The 23,520-nt window shown below is 35.9% G+C and overlaps 1 protein-coding gene across 1 annotated transcript in view; it reads right to left on the reverse strand.

Moving 5' to 3' along the window:
* Positions 1-9,975: 9,975 nt before the first annotated feature.
* Positions 9,976-23,520, reverse strand: part of TYR (tyrosinase) — an 80,220-nt gene continuing 66,675 nt past the window's right edge. Inside the window, exons 4-5 of the mRNA XM_057695297.1 lie at positions 18,513-18,694; positions 9,976-10,603 (exon numbers count right to left, since the gene is read on the reverse strand). Coding sequence (XP_057551280.1) covers positions 10,377-10,603; positions 18,513-18,694 — 409 coding nt within the window. The 3' untranslated portion in view covers positions 9,976-10,376. The remainder of the gene's footprint in view (positions 10,604-18,512; positions 18,695-23,520) is intronic.

A 23,520-nucleotide genomic window follows, 5' to 3' on the forward strand; every position in this document is an offset into this window, starting at 1 on the left:
CCAAACTGGGCAGGCCTGTTGAGGATTTGGAATTTAACTGGATAAAAATGTTAACCTTCTAAAGGGTTATAAGCATGCTTGAAAACAGCCACTTCATTTGCTATGTGGATTAGAAAAATGCAGGTGAAGAAAGTAGAATCCAGCCAAGAGGCTATTGTAGTAGTTTCAGCAACAGATGATGATGGCTTAGAACAAAACTAAAATAGGGAGATTACTGTAATACCAAGGGCATGTTAGAATGCAGCGGAGGCATTCCAAACTTATTGTATATTGAAGGTAAAATCAAGGGTACCACTCATAGATTAGATGTGGAGTGTAAAGCAGCATGAAGTATTAGAAGGGACTTCAAGTTTCTCGTGTGAGAAATGGCTCGGGTATAGGTGCAATTAATTAACTCGTGGAAGTTTGGAGGAGGAACTAATTTTTAGAAGGATATAAAGACTTCACTTTTAGATGTAATTTTTAATTCTTGCAGGATATTTAAATAAATTTAAAAATACTCAGCTAGATATATCATTCAGGAACTCTGAAAAGAAGCTTGAACTAAAGATGAATACTTGAGAATCATCAACAATGATGAATATTTTGGAAAATAAGACTCCAAAAAGAAAATAGAATGGAAAGAAGAGAATCCATGTGTAGTAGATGCTGTGAACAGATTGCTTCTTCAGGACTAAGGCACTTATTTCCACAGCTACTATCAGCGTTGGCTATTAATTGATCATAGCTGAGTCCATCCCCAGGAACTGTGCTCTCAGAAAGAAGTCCTTTGTCCCAGTTTACACCTCTTTCCCTGGGACAGGTCACATGTAATGTGGAAAAAAACTGAAGCCCCTTCTGAAGGACCACCCCAGTTCCTGATAGCTGTGTGATCAGCTAAGATTTGTGGGGAAATCACATGAAGACTGCTGGTACCAGATGTGGTCTTAGGAAGCAACTTCTGAAATAGGATCTTGCTGCTGGATAATCTACCAGTTAATTGGCAACGAAGACACCATCACTAGTAGTGGTTGGAGTGTGGCGCTAGCATGCTGTGGTGAGTAGTTGTTACAAACTTCACCAGTCTTAACTGGAATAGGCTGCCAGTAGAATGGATTGTAACTGTAACAAAGCATAATTTAGGGGTTTGAGAAGTTCAAGGCAAATGGCTCTTGTTAAGTACTGTTAATACTTTGAAAAAGACAATGAAAGGCTGGAGATAATTACTTTAAGGTGACTTGTGAAAGTCAATGAGCCTACAATTTAAGCTGCAATGTGAAAGCTAGAGATCCTCCACAGAACAAAGAGAATCTCATCTCCTGCAACCGCAGGAGAGAAACACCTGATGATCAGTCTAGGACTTACTTAATTATATGGGGAGGTGAGTTGCTATAAAGTTTGAATTTTCAAACTTATCCATTCTGATACCTAAAGATCAAGGCTCTGGTAGGAACAAAGTGGGATTCTGAGTCAAGATGGAGACATTAGGGTTGATGAACTTGGAAATCTTGAACCATCAGCTTCCCTTTAACCCTTTGGCTGCAGAAGTGACCTACTCATCCCTCTTAAAGGCTCGTCCTCCCCTCTTGCTTGAAAATGATGCCAAATTGCTTTGCAAGACTACACACACCTCTTTCAGTATTGCCCCCAATTCTCTTCATGGACATCAGACCGATGATTAGAGTCAAGTGACAACATAAACTACTTGGGGAAGTCTAGGTAACTTAAAAGAGGGGAAAGATACAGGGTGTAGGTAATATACACCCAGGAAGATCTGGAAGAGTGTATAGGGGTCTGGATCCTGAGTGAGCTGGTCAAGATGGGAAGAACCATAAAGTTGGATGACGAAGAATTCATTGAAATGGGAATATGCCCTACTCTACAGAACTTAACAGCTTCAAAAGAATCCCAGAAGATGGTGCTTACATGCTGCTAGGATCACTTTTGGATATTTGAGAAATTTATGGCCCACACTAAATGAAAGAGCAACGTCAGAACTTTCACGGCTGATGGTGAAGGAAAGATCAAAGAGCAGGTCAGAATGGATATCATAGATAAGGCTGGGAAAATCACCCGCTGATTATGTTGCATGGTAAGGCTTCAAGAAATCTCTGTTTACCAAAGTGATAAAGAATGATGATAAGGGCACCAGTAGTTCAGTGGTGTCTGTGCTCTCTAAGTCAGAGCTAATTGTAGGAGATGTAGTTTTAGAACTGGGATCACTGATCCCAGTGGGGATAGTAGGATACTAATACTGTATGGCAAAGAAGATGGGACAGTGCACACATGACCATGGAATCCAATGATTCACCACCATGAAGCTGCTGGTTTGTTCATTTGATGGTAAATGAATAAGTACAGCAGCTGTGGCCTGAGAATGTCTCAGAGTATGGAGGGCTGGGTCTTATCATGTGTGATGGCTTTTGCTGTGTCAACTTGGCTATGATGAACTGCTGTACCCAGAATCTACTTTTTAGTATGGACCAAAAAGAATGTTCTCTCACAGAATCAAAGGAAGCATTTTGTATCATACATACATTTTCTCCAGTCATTCAGTCAAACATTAAGCTAAGTGCTGCTGTGAAGGGATTTTGCAGATATGATTAAAGTTTCTAATCAGTTGATTTTGTGTTAATCAAAAAGGAGATTATTCTCAGTGGGCCTGACAATCAGTTGTAAAGTTTTTAAAGCAGGGTTTTGGCTTTTGCTGAGTAAAGAGACTCCCCCTTGTGAACAAGTTTCACCTCCCCCTTGCAAACAAGTTCTAGTTTGCTTATCTTCCCTTCCTAACTGCTTGCCCTAAGGACTTCAGAATTATTTCATCAGCCTCCCATAGTTGTGTAAGACAATCCTTATAATAAACAAGCAAATAGATAAGTGATAGATAGATGATAGATAGATAGATGATAGATAGATAGATAACAGACATGTAGATGTAGATACAGGTACAGAGATAGATAGATATTCATGTTACGTGCAGAGCTCCATGTAAGGTTGGCTGAGAACTCTGTTGTATCACATTTTCTCTTACTTCCACATCCTGCTTCCCTTACTCCTTTAGAGGTATTAATTCTGCAAGTACTTCCTAACAAATCTCCCATGTGAAAATTTCTGCCATAGTCTGTTTCTCAGAGAACCCCAACTAAGAATCCTCCAATATTTAGGGGTAGAAGAATTGAACCTATGCAGAGTACTGAGAACGAAAAGCCAGGGGAGGAAGAAGAAAAATCACAAGGGTATTATCTCTCAGAAACACAAGAAAAGTGTTAAAGAAGACAGCAATAAGAAGTTTATAATGGTGCCCAAGGATCAAGTAAATGCGTCACAAAATGTCCTCTGATTTGGCAACGTAGAGACCGTTAGCGACCTTAGTAAGAAAATTTTCATGGAGAGGTGGAGATAGAAAACAGATTGGGGTGGGTCAAGTAGTACGTAGGAGACAGAGATAGCAGACACAAATTTAAGACAGTTAAGAAGCTTGACTGTAAACAAGAAATAGGGCAAAAGCTGAGTGGAAATGATACCAGTGAAAAGCAAGTTTCTTTTGAAGACGAGCATGTCTAAATGCTGCAGTGGTAAGGATCCTATAGCATGGGAAGAGCTGAAGATGCAAGAAGGCATGAGGAAAATAGATGAAGTAAAGCCCCGGGAAGTTCCGAGGGGTTGAGATCCCAAGATTACAGAGAGATGGGACAGAAAGGACCGTACATAGAAACAGCAGGGGATAAAAAGAAGAGAGTAAAACTGGAATATAGGATGTTTATAGAGTTTCTGGCAGAAAAATAGGGGGCTCTTTATTTGGCAGTTTTATATACTCTTTCACAAAATTTAATATTGTGTATAATATTAATATTATATACATATCTGCATCTGTAACTATTAATATATCTATAGCTATAGCTATAGCTATATTTCTATCTGTACCAAAGGAATTTATATCTTAATAAACCAACAAAATAGTGGCATAACAAGAACACCAATGAACTATTGTTGTCACAATTGTTAAGGTAGAACGCTTTCATGATTTCATAACTACATTCATCTCTCTTCAGCGACTCTGAATTTCTTGATTTGGTTTAAGGCTGGGGGCAGCAAACTTTTTCAATAAGGGGCCAGATAGTAAATATTGTATGTTTTATGAGTCACATGGTTTCTGTCACAACTACCTAATTCTGTCATTGTATCATGAAAACAGCCATAGATGGTATATAACATAAATAAATGAGTGCAGCTGTGTTCCAATAAAACCTCACATACAAAAACAGATGGCAGGCAGGATTTATGCCATGGGCCATCATTTTGTCCACACTTGCTTTTATCCACGCCATGATTTTACTGAGACTATCAATCACCTCATCTCATGGGTGAACTTGATGAGTTCAATTCAATGATTGGTTTATCTTTTAAATCTATATCTCCCATGAACATCACAACTGCACCTCTATGGTACTATTATAGTATTCCTAAAGTACCCACAATATTCCTTTGTGATAGTACTTATTAGGCATTAAGTTGTTTATATATTTTACTCTGATTTTACTGAGAATGGAGATCAAACCTTATTAATCTTTGTATCCCCAGCACAGTACTAACTTAGAGTGGAAGTCCTATAAATATTTGTTCATTGAATGAATGAACAAAGTATGAACCATTACTGTACGATTCAAAGAGAAGTCCTTCTTGCTAGGGCAGTTGGCCTAAGACTTTTATTAAGTCAAGTCTAGTACCACATTCACAGGTGGTTTAATGGCCAGCTTTTGTTATGAACTGTGAGCCTGTTACTGGCATGATTTATATTTCTACATCTCAAACGTTTCTCTGTTTTAAAGGTATACACTTGTATTTATCATGATATCATTTCAATAAATAGATATATTATATTAACATTCATGATTATGCAAAATGTTTTGCAAAAATAAAATGTGTGATTATATTTTGTCTCTTTTTTAAAGACAGTTAACTTGTGCTAAGTTAATATGCTCTGTGAGAATTTGTTAAATAAGTTACTGAGCACTTACGTACTATTGTAAATGCTTTATGTTTCTTCTTCAGACTATGTTGAGGAAAATACTATTATTACCTACATTTTAAAGATGCAAAAACCGAGGAAGAGAGAGGTAAAATAATTCATACAAGGTCATACAGCTAATGAGAGATTGAGCCAGGAATCAAATTCATAGAGTCCAGCTTCACATCCCACATACGTTAACGATTTTTCATATCTTTAATGTACTGAATATCACGGTCTGTGCCATGTTAATCACACAGGAAGAACAATTTATCTTCTGGACAATTCTTGATAGATTTTAGGCCAGTGCTCTATGCAGAATAATGCTTTCTCCCATCTCCCTTCCAAATATTCCTGCCTTAATCCTCAGAACCTGTGTGTATGCTACCAACATGGCAAAAATGGCTTTCCGAATATGATTAAAGTTAAGGACCTTGAGATAGAGTCTCTAGGAGTACCAGCTTGGCCCAAACTAATTACACGGATGTTTAAAAGCAGAAAACTTCTGGCTGCAGTCAGCCAGAGACAGATGTGACTACAGAATAATGATCAGAGTGATACAACGTTATCTGGCTTTCAAGATGGAGGAAGGAGGCCATGTGACAAGGAAGGTAGGTGGCTTCTAGAAGCTGCAAAAGGCAAGGAAATGGGTTGTTTCCTAGAGTCTCTACAAAGAACACAGCCTCACTGCCACTTTGATTTCAGCTGCTTGAGACTCATATCAGATTTCTGGTCTACTGAATTTCAAAATAACAAATTTGTAGTGATATAAGCCACTGTGTTTGTGGTAACTTACTGCAGTAGCAAGAGAAAACCTATATAATCAGCAACAAAGTTCTCTCCAGTATTAGAGAGAGGAGGAAAATTTTCACTTTTTCTGTATTTTCTCTGTCCCCCTTTCTCTCTTTTTCTCTCTCCACATACACATACATACTCATACAGACAGATCTACTCTTTATAATTCCTTTGGCAAGAGTGTTTAAAAATGACATGGTTCAATAAGGAGCACTGACCAAATTCCAGGCAGAATGCAGTACTTTTTCAAAAAGCAGTATAAATAAATGGTTCAAACTTGAATTGAGCTTGGTTTCCAGGGCCTTTGCAGCCTTCCCTACCCTGTCACATGATCTCCTGTCTGTCCTAATAGCTGACACTGACTCTGCTTTGATTCAGACTATTTTGATGCCTTGTGCTTATTTTTCCAAGTGTGGATTTCTGGTTTTGCTGTTTTTATTCCTGTATGACTCTGAAAGGTACTCACATGCTTCTACCTAGCCAAGATGTACACATTTCTAAAAATATCTTTTTTGAGAATCAATTTACAAGCGTGTTATTCCTTATCTTTCTGAAATGGCTTGTTTGTATTTTCTTCTAATTTTAATGAGAGAAAATGCTCATTAAACAGATGTTGTAATTTGAAAAAGAGATTTATGAGAAGAAGCAATACATAAAGTGGCAATTAGGATCTTCAGTTCCTCTCAAAGAGACTTGCAACACCTCTTCCTTCTTCAAAGTTCTTCACTTTTTCGTTTTCTTGTTCATTCCTTTTGATCTCTTATTTTTAGATTGCATCTCTGCATTTTGAATCTATGCAACACTTTTCAAAAGCACTGTGGCAATTCATTACAAAAGCTATGAAAGTATTCATATGCTTTGACCCAGAGATGCTACTCCTGGAAAATAATTTAAGTGAAATCAGATGCCAAATGCACCAGGCTTTTCATTATAGCACTAAGCATACTTTAAAAACTAAATGAAACCTAGATATTCAGTAACAGGGAATTGGTAAATTATATAATTGAATAAAAAATAATGAAATCTGTAATCATGAAGAATTACTGGATTAAAATCCCAGCTAAATTACCTAAAGTACTGAACAGACATGTAAACAGGGAAGGCATGTCTCCTGTTTAAGCCAGAGTTTCTTCATTTAAAAACATAAATAATACTTATTCTCCTATCGATAACACGAAGATTAAATGAGTAAACATATATGATGTGTTTAGCACAGTTCTTGGGATATCATAACCACTCACTGCATTTAACATCTTTGTTATTTATTTTTAAATAAGAAATTAGAAATCACCATAATAATGATTATGAAACATACAAGAATTGGTAGATTAACATGAAGTTACAAGAAAAATTTCTTACACTGTTATTAATAAAAGAACTCATAAAACAATTAGATAAAAATGGGCTATGTAGTTTTAATAAAACTTTTATTTAAAAGAAAATACTTAAAATATTTCTATATAGTTCTAAATAGCTGAAGGATTTGAAAGCCTTAAGTCTTCCAGTGATTGCGAAAGAATTTTATATTCATTATGCTGTACAAACTGGGAAATGCTTTTGAAAATAAGCAACACAAAGTTAAAAAAGAGAAAAACTCTTTTTACATGCATTTTAACAGCTTTCAGAAGGAGTCTAATCAGAAGGCGAGTGGACCTTTGTTCTACTGGCATGCCCTCCAAAATAGCACAGGCTCACAATAGGTGGCCCCAATGAGGCCTTTTTTTATGATGACAAAGAAAACTCTTCCTACAAATCAAAGCCCATATAAACAAGGAAAAGCCTATTTAAAAACATTCACAGTCAATGCCAGTTGTCAGCCTGCTAGAGACACTGGTTGAAATGACTTGTACCCATCACATATTTATTTCTACAGATGGAGAATTATATATTTGACTTGTTGGAAAGGTTGAGTACTAAAAATACTCTTTAAAAAAAAAAAACACAGAAAGAGGAACAAAAAGAGCGGCAGCTGCTTATTTCTTTCTCTGTAACAAAATGTGACTTCCAATGTAGCAGTGGAAATAGAGCCGAGCTGAAAACGAAGCAATTTATAAAATCCCACTATAAATCAATGCCACAGAATATAATGTTGATTAGAATTTAATGAAACTGCCAAGTATCTTGAAATATCAGTCATGTAATTTTGGTACCTTATTGAGAAAACCATGGGATCAATGTGGTGGTGGTTTTTATCATAGATGTTGTTACTACACAAGTAGATAACTTGAGCCTCTAGAGAAACAAAATGATATTCTATGTTGAAGCTCAGTGATAAAAGAGGGAATTGCCTTCTGGATAAGGAAGAGAATGACTTTATACAGAACCCTGTCAGCAACAATGAAAATTCCTTGGGTAGAGTTTTATTCAAGATGTTTTGTAAAAAATGATTTAAATACCACCTAGGCTGAAATTTTGCCTTCAGATCAAGCCTAGCTAAGTAATTATTTTGTGTCCTGAAGTTAGATTAAAGGCAACCACAATCACTAATTCTTCTTCTCCAGAATCTTCTTCAGACCTTATCCAAATTTTTTTTTCCCACTCCTTGAGAGGTTTACTAGTTCCTGTTCCCAACGAAATTGAAACCAATCTTCAAATGCTATTGCTACTTTATTTTAAGTCTTGTATTTCTGGTTATGTACCAACTGGAGGATATAATCGCTAGTATTTGCACTGTAATCCCACAGGCCTTCTCTGTGTTGATAAGTATGTTGCCCCCCATTCCTTACCTGACTTTTCTCCTCTAGGCATCAGAAAGTAGATAAACCAGCAAATGACAACTGACAACTAACCTGAGTTAGAAGATGAATGTTGTTCTATAACTGAGTTTATGAACTATTAGTAATCTCTGAGAGTTGATGGCATTACTTCAACAAGAATTGTAGATGGTTCTAGATGAAAATTAGCCAAAATCATTTGACTAATGTGTATAATAAGATGACTTTTGCTTTTCTCTGAATTTCTAAATGCATCCATAAACTGCCTGAACACTACACTGCAGGCCTTACAGGAATTGTGAGATATTTTAATCAAAAAGTACCACACAGGTCCGTGGGTAACCTTTTAAATACCATCCCAGAGGTGTAGAGGTTTGGGTGTCAGACCAAGGCAGGTTTCTGGGAGCTTGGATTGGGCAAGTCTGTCTCAAAAGCCTGGCCATCTCAAGAGAGTAAAAAGACAGTGTTTAAGGATGAAGCTGGAAATATAAGTCAAGTAGTCAAACTGAGATATATATTTGAAAATGCTTAGCAGATAAATAAAAACTAGACATAAGAGAACTAAAGAGAATGGAGATACCAGGACAGAGTTATTGAGCTTGGATGAGAGAGTAGAAGTTGGAATCTGGTGAAACACCCTAAATGCTGTGGCAGAATCACAGGGACTTTTTATAGAGCATGTTTGGCCTCACTTCTGAATGGGTAGTTGTTATGAGCCCTGAGCCAGTTTAAATAAGTATGACTATAGACTCAATGCTTAAATTCTCTTTATAGAATTCAAGTCAAATCAGCCATTCAACCTCTATGTGAAGAAATCTAGAGGCAACCACTTATTATTTTCCAAGGATGTCCATGTTGGTTTTGGAAAGCTCTGAATATTGGACAATTTTTCCTTTTATTATACCAAAGTGGGTCTCCTATAACTTCTACCCACTGGTTGCTAGTCTTTTACACTCTGCATAATGACGATACAAATGGAATATCAATTGGACTATTTTTAGAAATTCAACTGGACATAAAAATTCAAGTACCAAAATTATCTGGACATTCTAATTTAAGGTCTTAATAGCCAGGAAAAATGGAATTAAGTTATTTTACTAGAACTGCAAACATGCTGATATTCATATAATTGTTCTCTACCGTCAAATGTTTTACAGCACTTTAAACATTCTCTAACAAAATAAAGTTCTTCTTAGAAGATAAAAAAGCTCTATAATAAGATTATTGTTGTCATTGTCAACATATTTAATGAGCACGTCTTGAGACAGGTACTTAACCAGATTCTTTGCGGGGGAAGGGCCCTTGATTTCAGTGACCTTCGAATGTACAGTCAGAACTACGGCAAGAAAGAGTTGAAAATTGTTTTCTACTTGAAGTGCATAACATACTTGGGAGCAGGAATGTAAAATATAAGGGAAACATTATGCTTTCTTAGGAAAATTAAAATGTATATCTCAAGCTCAAAGAAGTCAATTAGTATAAACTTGTTACTATTTTATTAAAGTCAAAGAAAGGGGATAATAAAAGAAACGTCACTAAGCAATCAGGAGGAAAATAATCACAACTGTTCTCATATTTTATAAGAGCACTTTCATTCAGATATGACTAGCAGTTACTCATTACCAAATGGCATCCTTTCCTTGGAAATATGGGCTTGAGGAAAACTATTAAGGGAATGATCAAAACATAGCGAAGCAAGCACAGGTGGCTTCTACCTGAGTAGGAGAAGGGATACTCTTTGTATTAAGATAACAATTCTGATAATGGTCTTCATAGACACATTCCAAGGATTTCTGCTGGGATATACCCTGGGGACATTAACATCATTTATTTTAGAGTGAGGTCAGGTTTTTTTGACCCAACGCTAGTGCCTAAACCTTTTATAAATGGCTCTGATACAACACGCTGTGGTAATCCTCCTTCTCCATAAGGAGCGGCTGCTTTTCTTCAGGAAGCCGCTTTCTCTTTCGACGACACAACAGGCTAGTGAGTCTTCCCAGCACAGCAGTAAGGACAGATCCTACCAAGGCTGCCCCAATGAGCCATGGCCAGATCTGACTTGCTTGTTCTAAGTAGGGCTTAATGTAATCTTGAAAAATGTCTGGTTCTGAAATAGAAAAACATCCCAATGTTTTTACTATCATCACCATCATCACCATCACCATCCTCACCATCATCCTCAACATCATCATCACCACCATCACTATCACTGTCACCGTCATCATCATCACCATTATCATCATCATCACCATCACCATCATCATCATTATCACCATCATCATCTTCACCATCACCATCATCATCATCTTCACCATCATCATCACCATCATCATCATCACCACCATCACCATCATCACCAGCATCACCATCATCATCACCATCATCACCATCCTTGCATAGAATTTTGGAGTCAGATGCTTGGGTATGGATGGCCAGCTCTGCTTACTTACTAGCTATAAGAGCCTGGGAAGGTTACACCTAATACTCCTAGGCTTCAGTTTCTTCATCAGGAAAATAGGAAAACAATACCACCTTGTTGCGATGTTTTAAACTTCATAGATAATATCTGATCTGTAAATTGTATAGTGCCTGCCCCCAAGTCAGCTACTGTAACTCTTTTAGCTATTTATTCTGTTATTTGACTCCATATTCCTAAATAATAGGCAAATATTACTACCTCGTGATTCATTAAGTTTGTCTCTGAAGTTCCTCACGTATAAACAATGACTTGAGCTCTCTTACAACTTCCCTTTTCTTTCCTCCATCTTTTCAGTATAATAACATCATGATTTGGGGTCAAATCCACATCTCGGATCTTCATTATTTTTAGTATTTAAATATTATTCACAATTGAACCAAATATTACCTTCCCTTTCTTACATTATTTTCCCCTTAGAGTTTATAATTTATTATATCTATTTGCTTAGTTTTAAAGTAACTATCACTATTTATAAGACACTCTGAGATACTCTATATACATTTTGTGATACAAAGGAAAGAAGAGAGAGTATCTTCTTACCTCGCAGCAAATTATGGCTATGTGATTTAAGTCCTGAGTAAAAGTAATACGTGTAACTTTGGGGCAGTTCCATTAAAAAGAAAAGGTATGCCTTCCCCTTTTCTCCTTTCAACTAATGCAGATAGTATGTTGGTGAGCCACCATAGATCTTGTGATCAAGGGTAAACCCTATGTCTTCTAGAACTACAAGAAAGAAGTAGCTCAGGTCCCTGAAATTATGGAGCTTGTATTTGACAACATACCAAGACTGCTATTTGAGCAATAAATAAACTAAATTATTTAGGCCATGTATTTTTGAGCCTGTATCTGCTCCCCATCTCTGCCTTCCCACTGTTGCTGATGTGGGAACTATAACATTTTTTCATGATCTATTTTCTTGGCTACAGTTGATTAGTTCATAGTGAACCACTGAGTCAAGATGGGCCAATCAGAATTACTAGGCTGAATTCACTGTGCTGAAAGTGAGAGGTGATTCAGGAGCTGCTAACAGTCTTAGAGCTAGAGAGGGGGTAGGGATGAGGGGAGAGAGAGACAGAGAGAGAGAGGGAGACAGAGAGAGAGAGAGAGTGATAGAGAATGAATCTTTAGGGTGCTTAGTTTCCTGGTTCCCGCTGTTCCTCAGTCTCAGCTGCATTTTTGTCTTTCTTACATTTCAAATGTTCATTCCTACCCTTGAATTTTGTGAACCAATAAATTATCTTTTTATCTAATCTCGTTTCTATGGAGCTTCTGCCATTTGCACTTCAAAAAAGTCCTAATTATTTTTAAAGGTTAATTAGATTCCTACAACAATGAAAGATAGAGTAAGTACCTTAGGATATTCTGAAATTACAGTTATATATAAACTTCATATATCAGAAAAATTAGATCAACAAAATAAAAAGAAAACAGATATTTAATAAAATATCTTGGAAAGGATGGGTAGCAACATGAAGTGAAATGTAAAGCAAGTCTCATTGTTCACTGTAAACCCAAGAACTCAGAACAATTAAAGCAGAAGAATTTGTTAAAAATTAATTTTATATTAAATCTCAATCTTCAATCAAAGAAGATAAAAGTGGAGCTTCCCTTGCTTAAGTGGGGCTACAGGGCTCAAACCCTGTCCATTTCTCCTGTTACTTTCTCCTTTTCTGTCCTTAGCACTGTCTTTTTCCAGCTGTCATTGAAATACCTCTAAAAGTCTTAGGATCCATTAAGCATAATTTGAAACATTATAGCAGATTTGTATTTCTCTTCATCAGGAGGGGACAATAAATTGCAAAGAACTAACATTATAAAATAAATTATACTAAAAAAGATTTATAACTTTGGATTAATATTAATTTAAATCTAATAAATGAAAGCTAACAAAGCTAAAGTAAATTTTAAAATGTGAAAATTATTTTCATCAAACATAAAAATTACCATTTTAATAAATTTAAAAATTATACTGAAAATGACCCTACAAATGCTTAGTTTGCATTGCTATTAGTCACTTCAATATATAGTGCATTTTAAATGTCTGACAAAATGAAGATTACGTAGAAGTTACATGATAAATAAGATTTTCTTTATTGTTTAAGGCTCAGCTCAAATGCTTTCACAATTTTAAAATACTATTTCTATGTCTGTCCTTCTGTTTTCCAGCTTCTCTTATTATTTCTCTACTCCAGTTCATTTCAAGTGGTCTTAAATTTTACTGTTACCAATGGACTGTCTTCTTTGAAACACTCTGTATTTCTCAATGGCTTCAACCTAAAATTTAGACTTTTCTTTCTAACTATAACTATTTACTTGCAAGCCTCAATAGTGTATCTTTAAATTATTTCTTAATGTCAAAGTTTTCTATTATTTTTACCTACTTAACATCGCATTTTTCTTGTTACGCATTCTCTTCAGAATAATCATATAGTCTAATATTTGTTTGGTGCCCTGTCATTTCCAAAGCACATTCACATGCCCCTTTATCCACACAGCAAACATGTGAGGTAGTTAGGAATTATTATCCTAATTTAATCAATTCGAAATCTGTAACTTAGAAAGTTTGCCTGTAATATTTAAACTCTACAATGTATGTATAACCTTTGGTATGATGCCTTTCACATAAAACACAATTTATAACTGTTACTGAGTCTTTATTCCATAATAATTCCATCAACATTTCAACTGAACCAGCTTCCAATAAGATTTTTTTCTCTCTCAAACTTGCTTTGATCACTGACTCTGCTCAGCCCTCCCTTATGGATTCCCAGGCTCTTTCTTTCTTTGTTCCCTTGTGACACTTGGCACAGTTGTCTGCATGTTGTCATTACTTATATGTACGTCTCACTTTTCAGGCTTGATCACAAACCCTTGAGAGCAAGTAGTATGTCTAATTTGTCTTTCATTCTTCTATTCATTCATTTATTCATTGGTACAACAACGTTTATTGAGACACAATAAATGCCAGGTGGTGGTCCAGGAACTGCGTGTGAAAGAATGAATAAGCAGAGCCCCCGGCCTGAGGGAAATGATAACTGGAAAAGGAGACTGACAAGTAAGCAAACTATTTTAAGAGCAATGCTGTTTCATTGAAAGTATGTAAAAGATACAATGGGATCATGGGGAAAAGACCACCTATGTTTGTCTGGGGAGTCAGAGAAGGCATCCCAGGAGACTATCTCACTGAGTAGAAGAATGAATTAGAACTTGAGTGTGGGATGCTGATGGCAAGTCATCCCAGGCAGAAGGAACAGTAGGCACCTGTGTATACATATAGGGAAGCACAAGTGAATGCATCTGTGAATGATAGAGACCTCATCAATCCCATGTGCAGAATGAGACACTCCAGTTACTGTGAACGTCTCCTCCTCTCATTTTTAAAATCAAATGTCCAGATCTTTTGAAATATATTGTTAGAAGGAAGCTCTTAACAAAGCAGCACCATATAGAAAGCTGAATTACATTTGCCAACAGCATCAAGGACTCAACCCTTCATTGCCAAAGCTTTTTGGTCTCACCTTTTAATTAGTTATGCATGCAACAAAATCATCTGCTATTCAATTTTTTAAAAATCGCTAAATTCGATTATAAGAGGAAATGTTTGACTAAAGCAAGAAGACATCAGTTGCCTTTTACGGAAAACAATTAAGTAATTATAAACACGAATGCCTAAATGATGAATAATTAAATGCTGAAACTAAATTATATCAAGAAATTTTAAAGAATTTTTTAGTAAGGTTAAAGTTTAGCAATGAATAGAGATAAATTTTAAACTCCTTGAGAGTAAAATAGAAGGAGCAATAGAATAATTCATAAAATAGAAAACAGGCAATTGCTGTTGCTTATTTTAAAGCAAAACTTCTCTAAGATTAGTATGTAAATTCACAGCTGTATGAAAAGGACTCTAAATAGAAAAAGCTTTTCAAATCAATTTTATTTTTTAAAATTTAGCTAGAAATAAGTAATAATACCTTTAATCCCCTAATGTGACTCTGAGCCTTCTTTCCCTTTTCTCCTCTGCTGGTTTTTGTTGCCTTTTCAGCAAAAAGTACCCATTTGGACACTAGGGAAGGGACAGTGAGGTGGAACATATGTGTACAAGGCAAGTATAAAGAGAACCCTCTCCTGTGGAGTAATGCAGAGAAATTCATTTGGGATTCAATATTTGCCACTTGCGAGCTTTGTGACTTAGAATTCATAACTTTATCTTTCTGTTCTCAATCTATTTACCTATAAAACAGAATAAAATCACTACTACACACAATCATAAAGACTGGAAAAGACACAATTTATATGCTGATGTCTCTCACATTAGTATCTGCAGACCTGAATCTCTTCTGAGGTTCAAGGCTATCCTACTGCCTGAAAGACATATTCATCCTGATGTGTCATGCACCCCATTTCACTGTGTAACAGACACCACCGTGAGATTCGCTCCATGGCTGGCCCTGCTCCTATTGTTTCTACTTCAATGAATTCAATCACCATTCATCTTTTGCACAGTCCAGAAAACTTAAAGGCATCTCTAATATCTCCTTCTTTCTCACCTATTATGTAATTGTTTTCCAAGTTCCATAAATTTTGTTTTCAAAATAATTTCAAATTCTTTTGTCCTTTCTGCCTTGCCCCCTACCACCACCACAATTCAGACTTCCTTCATCTCTCCCCAGGATACTTGTAACAGCATTTTCACTGGCCTCCCGGAATGTGCTTTGCAACTGCCACAAAACTTTCTATGAGCTGCAGCAACCGTAATCTTACGAAAACTCAAATCTGACCTTGATCGGTTTAAAACACATTAGTAATTCTGTTATTCTACCAATATGCCCAAAATCCTTAATTGACTCCCTTTTCAACTATTAATTCTTCCTGTCATACTGAAATTCTCTGAAATGCCACTTCATTGACCCCTAGAGACAGGACATCTCTAAATAAATGAGTCATTAGCTAAGCAGTGGTTTAAGGTTTTTCTCTTTCATTAGGATGTAAGTTCTGTGACGATAGAGAATATGTGGTTTACCAGTGTATTCACAGCATCTAAAAGAATGCCTTGTACAAGGTAGTTACTAAACATATGTCGAAAGAGTAAATAAACCAATAAAATCTCCTAGTGTGATAGAAGACTTGAAATATGTTAAAAAATATCTAAACCTGACCTGAGTAATAAGAGGTATAATATTTTTCTAGCAAACTTTACTTATATGTATTGGTTAAGAGACACAATCCTTCACAATAAATATCACTTGCATTCAAGTTAAGTCATTGATTTAGCCCCATACCAGATACCATTTGGTACTTAGACTGGAGAAGCTTGTGAGATATCAATTCTGATTTGGTAGGGCTCACAGCCAAGGTAGAGAGGGGAAAGATTCATATGTAGAAAAATTGCTATGTAACTAATAAAGGAGTGATTAAACATGACTAGTATGTGTATAGAATGATTTCATATCTGAGAGTGTGACAGATGGATATGGGTCAGAATTTAGCCGGAGAGAATAGTGTGATCAAAACATGAGCCCATGAAAGAGTCTCTTATGTTCTGGAAATGGAAATTATAAAATCCTGATGGTGAATCTCTGAACAACTATTACCAATATTCCCCTTTCCTTACATATTATGGATGTTTTTAGAAGGAAGGGAAAATATGTTACTTGAGACTGTCCCTCTTTTTTGACTCATAGGAAGCCTCTCCCCGTACCATACCTCCACCCTCTGCAAAATCCCCTCTTCTTAGTGAACTCAAGCTTTTCAAAGAACTGATCTCCTCTACTGGCCATTTTAATATTCCTTACATTGGCTATGGTCTTCAGATAAAGCAAAACAGGTCAGTCAAACCCATATCTGTCCAACTAATGGTTCCCCAAAGGGCAGGGAAAGGTTGATAAAATACAGTTTCTCCTGTTGGCCTTAAAATGTGGTTCTGCTAGTATGCCACATACTAGCTAGATGCCCGGGACAAGTTATTTATATTCTTTGAGCCTCTGTTTTCTCATCCATGATCAGCAAAAAGAAATAATAGTGCCTACTCCATAGGGTAGCTATGAAAATTAAAGGAAACAATGCACACAGCACACCTAGAAGAGTTCCTGGTACCTGAAAAGATTCGTTATGTGTTAGCTATCATGAAAATGAGTCGACAATTTATCTCCTCAATATAATTTTTCATTGTTCATACTACTCAAATAGGAGAATTTAGAATCCCAGAAATACATAGTACACTTTACACCTCTATTTCTGTTATTCTATTAGTTTAGAATATTCCCTACCCTTTTCTATCTGCTACTGGCCTGCTCATCCTTCAAGGCCTTGTCTTGTCTTTTTAGGTTGAACTACTCTGAGGTCATTGCTTTCTCCTCTGTGATCCTGTAGGATTTGGTTTATGACTCCTTTATTGCACTTAACACAGCCTGATGTTGCACACTTTTTTGCACAACTGTCTGACTTCCATACTGAATTTATTGCTCCTTGAGGTCTGGAGGTATGTCATTCATTTACGTGTCACTAAAGTCTAACAAGAGGTAGGATGTTGGTAAGTGTCATCCATTTGTTCATTTTATTTTACTAATCTGTTTATGTTTCCATGAATTATCAATGAATATAATGAAACATCGGTGCTTGTTGAATACCCCTTATCCACAAGCTCTGTGTTGTTTTACTGTTTTTCAGTTGTTGATCATCTTGCAGTGGAGAAGAACATGTAGTGTTCAAATCTGGCTCCTCCTCATACTGGTGTTTAATATTGGGAAAGTCATTTAAATTATTTTAGCATCCATGTCCTCACCTCATTCTAGGGATAATAATACTTACCTAATGCATGGTTAATTAATAATGCATGTATAGTATGTAACAGGCTCACAGGCAGAGGGAGATGTTACAATCTCTTCCTCATTTATCAAGAAGATACGGACATAGTTCTACTAAGGAAGATTATTTAAAGCCTAGACCTAATTACAATCCTAGGCTTAATCATAGTCATAGCAATTATTATTATAATAGAGATTATCATTATCATTATTAATTGGTTTTAACATTAAAATTTTTGCAAATTTTCTTGATAACCCTAGCAGGAATTTCCCAAAGATGATTCCAAAACTGCTAGATGTTTATCTTGTGCTGACTACACAGGGCTCTTAATGCTTTTAATTATCACAGTATCTCTTTGAGGTATTCTATTCCCAATATTTTAGATTAAGAAACTGAGATTCAGGGAATTGAAGTCAAATTTCCCAAGGTCACACAAAAGTCAGTTTATAGTGTCATTTCTCACACTCATTTTTTTTTCTAATTTTAATACTAGTACTCTTCCCGTGGTTGCCATATACAAAATGCCCTATATTAAGCAGAATGGACAGGAATTTAAGATTCTTACAGCTTGGTCCATGTGATAATAAATCAATGATTAGTTAAGAATTATAATGCACTTTACCAATTTAAAGAATTTGGGGATAACATTGTAAAAACCTAAGGTTTTGCCCTCTTTCAAAAGAAACTGGTCACACAAAACTCAGCAAATCATGTGAAAGAAACTGAGCTTTACCTGAATCTTGTAGATAGCTATAGTCATAGCCCAGATCTCTGGATGAGATAAAGAAGTCACCATTTCTATAGAGAGGTATAAAAGGAACCATGTAGGATTCCCGGTTGTGCCCAATGGGTGCATTGGCTTCTGGATAAACTTCTTGAAGAGGATGGTGCCTTCGAAGCCACTGTTCAAAAATACTGCAGAGGAAAGGATTTATTCAGAATCAGAAACATGTTGTTTGTAAAAGAAATATTTGGAATTCTCAAAGTAAAATAACGAGGCATATCTTAAAATCTAAAGCCATGGAAAGATGCCAAATATAGTTTCATGCTTTGAAAATATTTTGTAAAGCACCAGTTCACGCTTTCAGGCCCTGATGAAACTCACTCATTTGAGAGAAATATTAGAGGATAACTTTGAAAGAGAAATTTCTTAGAAGATAAATGAAACTTACATGACAAGTTTAGATCCTTCAGAATGCTGCAAAACAAGTGTAATTATTGGTTGAGTGACAATTGAGACATAGTTGTAAATTAAGTGTCTCTCATCTCAAAGAATGTTCACCCAAAGAAAGAACATACAAAACTAAATTGGAATCAGCACTAGAATTTGGCCATTTTTTGGTCATGGTAGGGGACTTTCAATTATTTCTACCCCCTTGTTATGTTTGGTGAAGTGCATGCTTAATGAATCTTGGTGGGAGTAAGAGGTCACCTTCCATGATAGAGGCTAAAAATATTTACACTTGTGGTTTCCCAACTTCCCCAGAAGCTAGAGTATGACCATATGATAATACTCAGCCAATCAGACATACCCATCCAAGACTTTGGAACAGGAGACACTGACGCAAAGAAACAAGGACAATGGAAAACCATTCTAGCTGTGGGCAATGGCAGTTGTGCTAGCAACATCCTGTTTTTAAGGGCAGCGAGGCCAGAGGTATTAGTAAAGGTGTCCGCTGTCCAGAGGTACCCTGTACCCCAGAGCATGGTTTTGGCAAATGACTTGGCTGTTGTCCTCCTCCCTTGTTCCCACCTGTTTCTCAACCTGCTTCTCCAAGATTTCCTGACCTATCCAATATCCTTTCAGCAAATTTGTTTCCCGTTTAAATCAGCCAGAGTGAGTTTCTGTTGCATGCAATTAAAAACTCTGACTGGAACAAAAGTTAAAAAACTAAGCGATTGAAGAGGTCCAGTAAGAATGGAAGTGAAACTAAGCTACAGCAGAATTTATAGTGGATGATTAAAGGTGTGACAAAGAGAATTATCAGACCATATAACATAGAGCGAAGAACACTGGATCTGGAGTCAGAAAACTTTCCTTGAGTCCCAATTCTATGGTTTAAGAGCTGTATAAGTTGTATAAGCTCATAGGCAAATCACTGAACCTCTTGAAGACTTAGCCTTCTCATCCGTAAAATGAAAGTAATAATATACATCCTATCTGTTTCCAAATTATCTAATGTGATAATTTTTATGAAAATGCTAAATATATAAGCTATTGTTATTTGGCCTTGGAATTTAAGCTTGGAGGTAAAAGTTTACTACATGGTCAAGAGGATGGTGTCTAAAAAAGAAAATGATGATATTTTTTGAAAAAACATTTTGAAGTACAATAAAGAAGAGAACAAGGAAGCCAGATGGCAGCAGTGGTGATGACTTTTTTTGTGATGAAAAACGATTCTATTTGCTTAGAGAATCTGGACTTCAAATTCTAGTTGTGGTCAAAGTTGTTTTTAATTATGAATTAACTGAGGGATCAGCAGGCTGCTGATAAAAACTGAAAATCTGGTCCATGAATACCAAATGGTCCCTAAATAGCTCAATTATTATATATGTTTACTGAGTACTTACTATATATTAAGTTTTGGAGAAACTTGAATGTGTATAAAAACCCAAGTTCTGTGGGTTGTGACAAGGGAAACTTGTAAAATGTCTTAACTTGTTTAATTTTCCTTTTATTCATCTGCAAAATGGGAGTAATTGTTATGTCTTGAAGGTATTATAAGGATTAATTAAGCAACCTAAATATCTTTTGACAGATGAATAAAGAAGATGTGGTATATACATAAATATAGTGACAGGGCAAGAATAAGGATGCAGATGCAGAGGATGGACTGGAGGACACGGGGTTGGGGGGCAGGGGGTGAAGGGGAAGCTGGGACGAAGTGAGAGAGTAGCATAGACATATATACACTACCAACTGTAAAATAGATAGCTAGTGGGAAGTTGCTGTATAACAAAGGGGGATCAACTCAATGATGGGTGATGCCTTAGAGGGCCAGGACAGGGAGAGCGGGAGGGAGTTGCGGGAGGGAGGGGATATGTCTAAATACAGCTGATTCACTTTGGTGTACCTCAAAAGCTGGTACAAGAGTGTAAAGCAATTATTTTCCAATAAAAAGCTTAAATATATATATATACACATATATATAATGGGATATTACTCAGCCATAAAAAAGAATGAAATAATGCCATTTGTAGCAACATGGATAGACCTAGAGATTATCATACTAAGTGAAGTAAGTCAGACAGAGAAAGACATATATCATATGATACCACTTATACAAGGAGTCTAAAATATGACACAAATGAACTTATTTATAAACCAAAAATAGATGCACAGATATAGAAAAAAACTATGGTTACCAAAGGGGAAAGAAGGGGAGGGATAAAATAGGAATTTGAGATTGACAGATACACACTACTATATATAAAATAGATAAACAAGAACCTACTATACATAGGTCCTTGGGAACTATACTCAATGTCTTGTAATGACCTATAATAGAAAAGAATCTGAAAAAGAATATATGTATGTATATATATATATATATATATATACATACATGTATATTATAAATAAATCACTTTACTATACACCTGAAACACTATGTCAACTATAGCTCAATAAAAATTAATTTAAAATTTTAAAAAAGATTAATTAAAATGACTGTAAGTAAGATACATGGCTAAGTGTTGGACAGATGGTAAGCAGAAGCCACCATCATCCCCATAGCATCTCTTCCTCTTCTTCAGTCTCCTTATGATTCATGTTATACTGGAAGAACTTTACAATTGGTACATGAGACATGCTGTAATAGCAATGCTAAAGGCACGTATATTTGAGCTGTTTCTTTAAAAATGGTTATTATTCTTTAAACAGAAAGGGGAAAACAGAAGATTGTTTTTTCTGTATATATCTTCATTTCCTCAACTGAAGAAATTAGGAACTGGCTTAACTGGCTTAACAAATAAATCCAAAATTCTATTCAAGTCATGTAATTTTATGAATTATTATTTTTTATTTTGACGTCTACAGTTTTCTTCTTTTCACGAAAGCATTACTTGTTCATTATATAAAATTCAGAAAATATAAAGAAGCAAAAAGGAGAAAAGAAAAAAGCACATGTACTTTCTCCATATTTTTGTTACAGTTTTAAAAAATGCAAATATAACATTATATGCATATTTGAACAAACAGAGAATTATATTATAAACAATATTTTATGACATTTTATTTGTACTAAACAATGTTTACATGATATTTAAACATGTTTAAACAATGTTCTCCAGTTTTTCGGTGGTAAAACTATCTTTTAATGAGGAGGCCCTCTGATAATTAATTTCTTCCTCATCCCTGTTAAACTTTGACTGATTTAAAACTGACAGCCCAATATGCAATGAGTTACTAGAGAAGAGCTTGAGGCAAACGTTGTGCCTCTTGTCAATTGAGAAAAATTACTCCTATAGTTCAGTTTATAAATAATCTTGTTTCTGGTAAGAAATAAAAATTCTTTACCTAGGTAGGACAAGGACATCAATTCTTAGTACCAAAAGATGTAATGGATGAAACCATAATGTGCTCACCCACCTTATCAACCTTTTAAAATGAAGGTATTCATCTTGTTTAAATCCTTCATCAGTGGTTCTCATCTTCAGTTAATTTCATTAAACCATGTCTAGAATGGCTCACATCGGAATACTAATGTTCAACTTGGATAATCACAGTGACATTTTGGGCAGAAAATTATCTTCTTACCAAAGATTTATTTAAACTCTATCTAGATGGTTTTCTGGAAGTCTGAGTAACAATGAAATGAACAATATAGGATTTGGGAAAAGGTTAAGATGATCACAGATCGAAACAAGAAGGGATATGTTTTATGTATAAACATAACACGGACGTCTGGTCACTTCCATCCTTACAAGACAAAGCCAGACAAGTGCAAAAATCAACTTTTCTTGGACTCATGAAAGAACTGAGGTCACAGGGCAAACTACTTCCCCCAAAACTGAAGAGATAAGTGCAACCAGAGGAACTCGACTGTTATTTGCTTACCAGGAGGAGAAACAGCTGGATCCATAAAATTAAACACTTTGATGAATGGCTGGAGGTTGAGTATGGACAACTAGTGATGAGAGAAATTCCTGGGAGCCATAGTTTTAGCGGGATTCCCACACATTTGGGAGTTTTACCTCTAGGAACTCTGCCAGATTTTCACAATGAATATCTAAGAAAGATCCTCTCCTGGCTCTGTCGGGGGATGGAGAGAGTGACTATTGTGAAATATGCCCAGAGTCTTCTCCACACCAAAGTCCTTTAATCCAGAAGAAATAACTACCAAAGCCTTATTCCAGTAGGAAGAAGGGAATTCCTCTCAGTCCAGCCTCTTTCAGCCTTCTGTCTCACTTAAGGGGAAATAAAACATAGCCCACATGAGTCAGGGCTTCAAGAAAATAGACTGGGAATGCTATAACTAAAAAAGGGAGTAGAAGTCAGAGGGGAAAAAAATCAAGAAAGTTATACTACTGAAAAAACACTCATGAAAGCCCCAGGACATTAGCCAACTGAAGATTGACATTTAATCAAAATCTTGTAGAACACTCTCCCTCCCCTATACTTTACCATGATAACAACAGAGCTCTAGTATAATAACAGTGAATTATAGCTAAAAGATCTGCAAGACAGATAGTCTCTGAGGAATAGTATTAATTTGAGACGTAGAATAAATATTTGATTA

This window comes from Hippopotamus amphibius, chromosome 9, assembly GCF_030028045.1.
Source record: "Hippopotamus amphibius kiboko isolate mHipAmp2 chromosome 9, mHipAmp2.hap2, whole genome shotgun sequence".
NCBI classification, from domain to species: Eukaryota; Metazoa; Chordata; class Mammalia; order Artiodactyla; family Hippopotamidae; genus Hippopotamus; species Hippopotamus amphibius.